The 9,295-nt window shown below is 46.2% G+C and overlaps 1 protein-coding gene across 1 annotated transcript; it reads right to left on the bottom strand.

Moving 5' to 3' along the window:
- Positions 1-469: 469 nt before the first annotated feature.
- On the bottom strand, positions 470-6,903 carry CCK (cholecystokinin). The gene is made up of 3 exons (XM_085051326.1): positions 6,743-6,903; positions 4,937-5,194; positions 470-848 (listed from the first exon to the last, which is right to left on the bottom strand). The coding sequence occupies exons 2-3, from the start codon at positions 5,190-5,192 to the stop codon at positions 712-714; spliced, it is 393 nt and encodes a 130-aa protein (XP_084907452.1). The 5' UTR covers positions 5,193-5,194; positions 6,743-6,903; the 3' UTR covers positions 470-711.
- Positions 6,904-9,295: the final 2,392 nt, after the last annotated feature.

Raw genomic sequence — 9,295 nt, 5'->3', positions numbered from 1 at the left:
TCACCTGTCCTCATCCCCTCCCAAATGAATGCTTGGCTCACCACACGGCAGGGAATGCTCTGTTTATTCTGTGATTCGCAGCCATCAGCAGAACTTTCACATTGAGTTCACAACATAAATAAGCCAGGAAGATGAAACATGTTGGTGTCATTCCTCTTTTTCATTGTTATAGCACTGCTGGCTATTCACTGCAAACATGTGGGCTCAGTGTATATCTCAGTCCTTTGCAAATAGGGTCACCACGAAGATAACTCATATTTTCTGCCAGTATTGTGCTGCTGTGTTTATATTTGGACAAGCTCCCAAGAGTTCAAAGCTATTGGGACTGACACAAGATTCTTCTGAAAAGTGGATAATCCATCTGACTACTCAATCCATGGAATATATTTACATTGCCAAATGAAGGCATCATCCTGCCTCTCTTTATAGTAAGACACCCAACAACATGCAGTGACAGGACAAGAAGGGATAAGTGAAATAATTTTAATATAGTATCAATGTATGAGAAACCACAAAAGAAAGAAAATGTTTTCTGGAAAATTCTGCATATGTATATATTGCATTGTATAGTCTTACAGACAAACTTAGGTCAAATACATGATTTTAAATACTTTAAAACACTTATTTGAAGAGGACAACAAATTGATTTATCTCTTTTTGTACAGACATGGGAGTGTGATTTTTTTTCTTGTTGCTATAGTTTGGTGTTCTTCAGGAGTAATACTCATATTCTTCAGCACTGCGGCGTCCAAAATCCATCCAGCCCATGTAGTCTCTGTCATTTATCCTGTGAGTAGGATCAATGCTCTGTACCCTGTTTCCCATAACTGAGAATCTTCCAGTGGAACCTAAGGAAAAAGGGAGAGCAGAGAGTAAGAGGACACATTTTCCAGGTTCCCTCATGCTCTGATCTGGTTTGTAGTCAGTAGCAGATATCTGCAATTGTTGAAATGGACCTCATACAGGCCATGCAACACCACTGTCATGTCAGTGTGTAAAACATCAATAGAAACCTTATAGGTAATGTCCTGAAGATGGTTTAGATTTTTCAGTGCAAAATAAACAGATCATTTTCTACCTCCTGCTGCAGGAACATTCTGCTCCTGTCTGACAGGAAGGAATACAGATAGACTTTTCCTTTTTCCTTCCAATTTTACTAGAGAGAGAAAGAAAGTCCAAACCATTTCTTACTGTTCCTATAAAGCCCCATGTTTGGTTGCTTGTATTGGGAGAGTTGCTCTAGATGCAAAATAACTCTTCTTGAGAACAGGCTCAAGCCTGAGACACCACAGTCCTGTGTTGCTTAAAAAGCCATAAATGTAAGTGCAGGAGCTCTTACAGTGGAAATTCGGTAACAAGCAGGGTAGAGTTATGAATCTGAGGTTTTGTGGAAAAGTGGGAATAGTCCTGAGATGGAGAAAGTTGTGTCTGGAATTCACAGTTAGAGATATCTATTGCTGGAATTATACAGGGCTTTTTACTGTGTCAGCAATTTTTTTCATTGCTTATCCAAAACCTCCACAATTCTTTTCAAAGCAGTGTTGGATGCTGCTTTCTGATCTTGCCTTATCCTTTCTGTGTGCCTTGCTGAAGGAATCAAAGACACACAAACTATTTGCAAGGAGAATTTATGCTTTAAAAAAGGGCTGCAATCCTCTGTTTTCACATCATCACATTATGTAACTAAAAAATACAGGGAAAGGTAAACTGCTTCCCTCTCTACTCATTGAAAACAGAAAAATCTGATATATACTAGTAATTAGATGGAGTTAAGCTTTGAGTGAGGAAGAAACAGACTTGATAAACTAATATTCAACAGACTGAGGCTTGAGGAGTACTCAAATTGATTAAAAAGCAAAAGGAGCCAAAATTAAATTCCATATATCTAAATCTACACAATTGACTTGTTTACAGTTTCTTGTGTTCTGAAGAGACCCTTGGTGACTCTGTGCTTTTATATTCCAAGGTCTTCTTTGTGTAATGCTTTATAATGAACATGACCCAGTAAAACAAAAAGCTGCATTGCTTTGTTAGTGGTTGCAGAGAGTTGAAGGTTAAAAAAAAAATAGAAGCCATGTTTAAGACATTTACCTAGAACAAAATGACAAAAAAATTAATTATCCCCAGAATAGAATGTCTATCATTAAATGCTCAAACCCCATGAAGTTCACATTCATAATTCAAAAAGTGTAATTAAGTTAATGACAATGGCTCCTTAGCACAATAACCAGGCAGGGCTCAGGCAGCACAGAACCATCACTCAGATGTTGATATTTAAGAGATTCCTGAGCCTGCCATGACCTGTGAGCTGTAAAGGCTCCCCTGGTGCCACTACTCTCTGGCCTGTCTAGGGCTCCTTAGAGGACACTGAATGTGCCTGTCACTGGCTGAAGAGCAACAACTTCTCTTCTGCACAGTGCCAGATTCAAGCTGAAAGCCTGCAGATGAACATAATTGAAAGCTTTGATGACAAATTTCCTAACAGCACCCTAATTGCCTTTCCTCAGCCCACCAGAGATGTCATGTGGATATTGCAGAATCAGTGTCTGACAAACATTTTCAAAATTGAAGCAGTTCAGCTACAAGGCTGCCATCAATCCCTAAGCCCTTGAGAGAACTTAACTCTCTCACTGTTTTAACTGGAAATACTGTACAAAACCAGCCTTTCTGCTAATCATGAAGGCAAACACCACTCTACTGGTGACTGCTAACATTAACAAAAGCCCAGACTCGCCTTCCCCCTAGATGGAATTTTCCAGTGAGTATTAAGGTTTAGGCAGGTTGGAAGTGACTAATACATTAGATGTGAGTGTTCTGCAGAGATTTCTGAAGTACTGCCCAGAGTCTTCACAATAAATGAGAATACAATGTTGTGATAGGAACACTGTATGTATGCTATAAATTAAGTAAATACTATTTGTCCCATGAATCTTCTCTCCTGTAATGAGCAACTACATCTACAAACTAGAGTCCAAATAGCCTAGTCACATCACCAGGATCTTATCTTCTGCTTTCAGACACTTTTAAGAGTAAATCATATATGTCAATAACACATATGCAGGAAGTCGTCCCTCATATTAATATTTACTGAAGAAGATACGTTAAATGCAAAGGGGTTTTTTTGGGGGGTTTTTTTTTTGCTTTATCTCATTAATCTATTTGGAAATGTTAGCCAGATATTTAAGAGAACATAATGGATATATAACCTAGAATGTGGAGTTGATTTCATGTGGGTGGGCAGCAATTACTATGCTGGGAAAAGGTAATGAGGATTTTGCTTTGCAGACTCCTGCAATAACCTTCTTGTTCAGTAACAGCCTTAAGCGTAGCACTGAATTGTGGAATTTAATATCTGAATTATCTTTCCATTAAATTGCATGAACAGCTGGAAGAAGTTCCTTAAGAGAGATTATGCAAATTGCTAACATGAAGTGAAATGAAATCTTTCAGGCAACTCTTGAAAGGGATTTTTCGGTTGTTCCTAGTTTGGCTGTGTTCTGTGTACACAGAGGAGTATGTATGGCTGTGTATGTAATACAGAAACACATGTGGCATCTCTTAATTGTAGACCACCAACACAGATAAGCATAGGGCTTTGCCTAGCATAGAGGTCAGCAGGGAAGCTATAAGAGGGGAGAGCTAAATGTTTTGTATTATATAGAGAGACAGGAGAGGAGGAAGCTCTTACTTATATAAAGTGAACTTTATCCTAAGCATAGTCTGGGGCTGGATATGAAATAATCTCAATGTCTGTATGCTCAGGTAATCCTAGTCTTAACTACTGGCTTCCCTTGAAGCCTTCTTTCCTTCTTAGATGTCTTTTTTCCATGTAGTGCAGGCACATGTAGTACAGGCTGGAGTGGATCTTTCACAAGTAAACAAAATTTCTGCAGTAGCTCTCACTGAGGTTGGCAGCTAAAAGGCTACAGCAATTAGGTTGCACATGATGTTACTCTATTGAGACACAGAACAGTACAGAGATGAGACATCTCAAAAGAAATAAATGTTTTCTTGGGGAAGTTTCAGTGGTCAGTGATTTGGAGCCACCATTTTTACTGGTAGCACAGATGGCATGCTTTTCTGTCTGTGTAAAACGTATCCTGTAAGGTGTCAACAGGGATAGTTTCTCTTTCTCTTATGTAATCCAATTGTTTCCTCAAGTGACTAATAAAATCTCATTATAAGAATGAAGCCCTGTAATTCCATTGCTCTACTGATGCTTCATGCCCTTGTTACACATTGCCATGGAGGTTTTAGGTAAAGGCAAGATTTTGTTCCCAAGCTGCCTGAGACCAAAAACCTATCAGGAATATGTTGAAGTGAATGTGCTTATATACTTATCATTGCTTTTAATTATTGCACTAATAAACACGAATTCTGATGTTATGAAAGCTTTCACATTATTGCAATTTCCTCTGGGAACAATATATGAAAAATCCAATACTCAGAATATTTCCCTGGTACAGGTATCTCTGGCTCAAGTGATACTAGCCATTTGGTCTGCATTTATCCTCAGAAAAGTTTTTCTGCTCTTCTAACCTTAAAAGAGGGAAAGAGGATTTTAACTAAATGAAAAACTTTTAAGAAAACATAATTGCTTTATCTGAGATACAATATACTGAGAATACCACCAAAATAATTAGACAATGAAAATAGTTAGTTAAAAATAAGAGCTGGACTATATCCTGACAGCTAGGTGACATTTTCTCCAGCTATCTTTACATGACTCTCAGTCAGAGGCTGCTACAAATAAATCCCTTTTTTGGGAGGGGTTTGGGAGAGAGCATTTGGAATGCTCTCTACTTCAGGAATCGCCAGGCAAAATCTAAATCCTGTCTTCTCTAGGAATTCATGTTAGATGGTGCCAGGGTTATCTCAACACCTGGGTACCCCTGCAGGAAATCCCGCAGGCACAGAAGCAGGCTATAAGCAGTACCTTTTCTGGCTTGCTGGAGATACTTGGCCAGCAAAGCGCCGATGTTGGCTCTTTGGTCAGTGCTGCCGTCCAGCCGTGGCAGCGATTTCAGGGCCCCAGCAGAGGACGGGGCACGGATGTGCCGGTGATGCTCTGTCAGGCTCTGCTCCAGCTCAGCAGGCAGAGGATTCCCATTGTGTGAGCCCATGGTTTGCTGCCCCAAGGAGCTCACCGAGAGCACAGCGAGGAACACGCAGATGCATATCCCGCTGTACATTGCTGGGGAGAAAAGGAACAGTGGGCTGTTAAATTACCAGATTTACTGTGTTGTGTGCTGTCCTGAGCCCCATCTTCCACTGGGGATGCTGGTTTCTAAGCAAACCAGGGTTCTGCTGGGGTTTTTCTAATGTAGGTAACTGTGGGGTCTGTCTTAAGTTGGAAGACACATATGTGAATAGCTAAATATCCTTGATAAAGGGGAAGGTGCAGGCAATTAATTTTGTTTCTTCCAGCCTACTATGTGCTCCCTAATCCACTCAGTTCTTGCTTTTCTTTTTCTGGAAGCCTTATTTCATAAAAACTTAAGGGACATAAATACATCTCTGTGAAAAAAAACTCATGATTCAAACATTTCAGTAGTTTGCCATTGCACAAAACCCTGCTGTTGTTACAGATACTCAGTTTTGACAAGTTACATGAAGAGCCTTTATTCTATTAACCTTCACTGAGTTGAACTTCAGTGTTCAAGAGGTTTAATTTCATCATACACGAAAGGAAAAAAAAACAAAAAAAAACTTGTCCCAGTGAAAGAAAACCCAAAATTTAACACCCCTGCCCCAAAGCATTTGATCTAATAGCTGGAGTGGTAAAAGCTGTTTAGTTCAAAGCTGCAAGAAATAAAGTGCGACTTAAAAATCTTTTTCCTGTTAAACAGAGAATTTAGATTTCTACTACTTCCTTAAATGTGTACTAAGTAAAACGATGTTGTTTGATTAATCTGTCTTATCCAGTAAGATGAAATAGTATTTTTTTTTCTGGAAACAGAGAAATTACTCTTAATTCTTAGCAGAAATTAGCTACCTCATACTTTATGCTAAGGGGGTAATTTTCACTTATAATACACATGAATTCTCTCAGGTACATGAGTTTTTTTTAACTGCTTAAGTTCTCTAACAGTACACTGAACATGACCTTTTAATTTTAAAAGAGGATAAAATTAAGTTTATTTACCTAATACATACACAAGATTGAAATAATTCACAGTATATAAAACATGGAAGTTTTAAAGTATTATTAGGAGATGTACGACGAGAGTTGAAATGTCACTCCAACATGGTTATTGGTGATGTACCCATCTAGGTTTGGGTACTTTTAAACCACAGGTGCATTGCATCCTTTCCACTGCCTCGAGTCCCTTTTACACACATATCTACATATATACGTATGTGTGTGTGTGTGTGTGTGTGTGTGTGTGTGTGTGTGTGTGTGTGTATACACGTATATATAGATATATGTACACACATTTAAGTATTCATGTCCTTGCAAATGTTTCCAAAGCCAACATCCCACCTCCGATGGATGTTTCCCTTCCCTGCGGTGGGGAGCTCCGCTCGCCTCTCCCCGCATCCCGCACAGAGGTCCCGCCCGGCTCCCCGCGCTCGTCGGGAGCGGCAAGAATTCTTTTTTCCCGGCGGGAAGCGAATCCTCCGGCACGGAGCGGGATGCCCTCCGAGCCGCCGCACGGGTAAGAGCCAGACATCCCCATTTGCTTTGCCTCCCCACGCTCAGCAGCGCTGCCGTCAGAAGAGAGTGACAGGCTCTCCCTACCTTTCCGCTGCGCTTTTCCGAGGTCCGACTCGAGTTGGGAGCAGTGAGTCCCGTCTGTGTCCAAGCAGGGAAGTCAAGGGAGACTCGGCATCGGCCCCTTAAATAGCGGCGGGCACCGCGGCGGTGTTTGCACATCTCTGACGCAGCCGGGCCCCCGCCCGCTCAGCCCCCCGTGCCACCTCCCCCGCCCCGGGCAGGGGGCTGGGTGCGCTCCACGAGGGGAGCTGGGTGAGCTTCACGGGGGGAGCTGGGTGAGCTCCACGGGGGGAGCTGGGTGAGCTTCACGGGGGGAGCTGGGTGAGCTCCACGAGGGGAGCTGGGTGAGCTTCACGGGGGGAGCTGGGTGAGCTCCACGGGGGGAGCTGGGTGAGCTTCACGGGGGGAGCTGCGCTCCTTCCCCGCCCTCCTGCCCTCCCTCCCTCCCTCCGGCCGGCGCCGCCGTGCCGCTGTTTGCGGAGGTGTGCGGGGCTGGCCCTGCTCCCGACGGGCGCTCTCGGCTTTCTCCGAAGGGAAGTGCACGGCTGGCCACGAAGGAGCTGGAAGCCCAGGCTGGCAGGCAGCTGGGCAATTAAAATGCTCCAAACAGGGGAGGATGCCCAGAGCCCCCGCCCCGGCGAGAGGCTGCGGGTGCGACTCGTGCCCTCAGCATCAGCAGCTCCAGCCGTCGGGAGTCGCTCCCTGGCCGCCGCAGGAGGGCTGGCTCGTCCGGACCGCGCTTAGCGGCCGTGGCAGGTGCTGGCTCTGGGGCGATGTGTTCTATTCTCTGCAGCCTCCTGTGACCCGAGCTAGGGGTCACAAATGCCTCCATCCTCCCCTTCTTTCCCTAGGCTCTCCCGAACATCTGCTCGGGAAGACGGGACACTCACTTTATTTAAAAAGCAAAGCAAAGTATAAAGCTATGGACCATCCCCCCAGAAAACTGTGTATGGAGATGATTGCGAAATGGGCTCTCTCTCACTGACCACAGAGCTCCCAGAGTTTCCCTCGGCCGCTGCAGTGACCGCTGCCCCTTCCAGCGCCCTCGGCCAGGCCGGTGCTGCCCTGAGGCGATGCCCGCCAGGTGTCCGCAGCAGCCTCGGACACTCTGCCGCCTCCTGCTTTCCGGGAGATGGAGGAGGTGCCCTCCAGCTCGGGCCGTCCGGGCTGCCACGCGAGGCCGCAGAGGGACGGGACGGGCAGGGCCGGCTGGGGCAGCCGTGCGGTACCCCCGAGCTTCTCCGCAGCATCCCCCAGGAGCAGCCGCTCCTCGGACCCAGCGCTGGGCTCAGGCGTCACTGTGCCCGGTCTGTCTTAAACTTTACAACCTGGAGGCAAGCGAGTCCGCAGGCTGCTTTTCCCTGTCCGGGAAGGGAGCCGGGCAGCCCCGAGACACGGAGGTTCCCCTGGGAGCCGGCAGTGCTGCGCGGGCCGTGCGCGGGTGCGGAGCGCCGGCAAAGGCCGTGCCCTAGCGGCAGCTAGCCAAGGCAGGGCACGGCGGGCGGGAGTACTTTCAACCTCTTAACCCAGAGCTCCTGGGGTGAATTGCGCTGCTCCCCAACCTGTCCCCGCAACCCTTCCTGCCGCACGTCGCCCCGCGCCTCCAGCGCCCTTCCCGCCGCGGCCCGCAGGGGGCGCCGCAGCCCCGCGCGCCCCGGTGAGATCCGGCTGCGCCAGGGAGAGAGATCCACGGAAAAGTCCCGAAATCCCGCGGCAGGAGGGTGCCACGGCGTGGGAGCGGGGAAAGGACAGCCTGCCGCCGCCTCCTCAGCCCGGGAGAGCCCTGGCTGCCGATGCCCAGCGGTGCCCGAGCTGAGGCACTGGTGTTGATGGAGCGGGACGGGCGGGAGAGGGATGCCGTGGCTACCGCGTCCCGCCACCCGGGTGGGGCGAGGCTCGGAGGTGGGGGAATGGCCATGGATCAGCTCTCTCACCTCCTTCCAGCTGCTGACAGGGTGCTGTCTAGCGGGATATGGCACTTGAGCTGCGGGCTGCCTTTCCTGTCCCACATCGGCGGTGGCATCGGGCAGAGTCGCCATCCCGGGGTGGCTAAAAGAATGCAAAATCAAAACCTCCTTTGGAAAGAGGAAAGTGAGTCGAAGCAGATTGCCAGGGGAAGGAACAGCCCTGAAATTGTTCCAGCAGTACCTGTCCAATGGCTCTGTCTGTCTCTGGAAAAAAAAGCTGGTTACATTCCACATAATTCTATTTCACTACTTTGGCACAGTGGGAAAAATACTCACTGCTATTAGACAATTAAATAGTCGACACTGGATTGAACTGCAGGTGTCTGGGAAGAGTATCACAGTCTTTCTGGGAAGGTACAATAACAATTCTGGTAGAGTCACATCAAGCCCTTGTGAAACCCACTGTAGATAATGAGTTCCCAAGGGACCAGCTCAAAGCTTAACAGAAGAGGAAGAGACAGCGCTTGCTAATAAATGCACATGCATAATTCATATCACAGAGATATAAATGCAAGCATTTAAGTCTGATATATTAGCCTGGTTGAACAAATATGCACTACATTTACGTTGAGCTGATTTGGAGTATCTGTTCACTTATAAATATATCTGG

This window comes from Lichenostomus cassidix, chromosome 2, assembly GCF_008360975.1.
Source record: "Lichenostomus cassidix isolate B80296 chromosome 2, HeHo_3.0, whole genome shotgun sequence".
NCBI classification, from domain to species: Eukaryota; Metazoa; Chordata; class Aves; order Passeriformes; family Meliphagidae; genus Lichenostomus; species Lichenostomus cassidix.
This window is presented reverse-complemented; position numbering and strand designations above follow the sequence as displayed.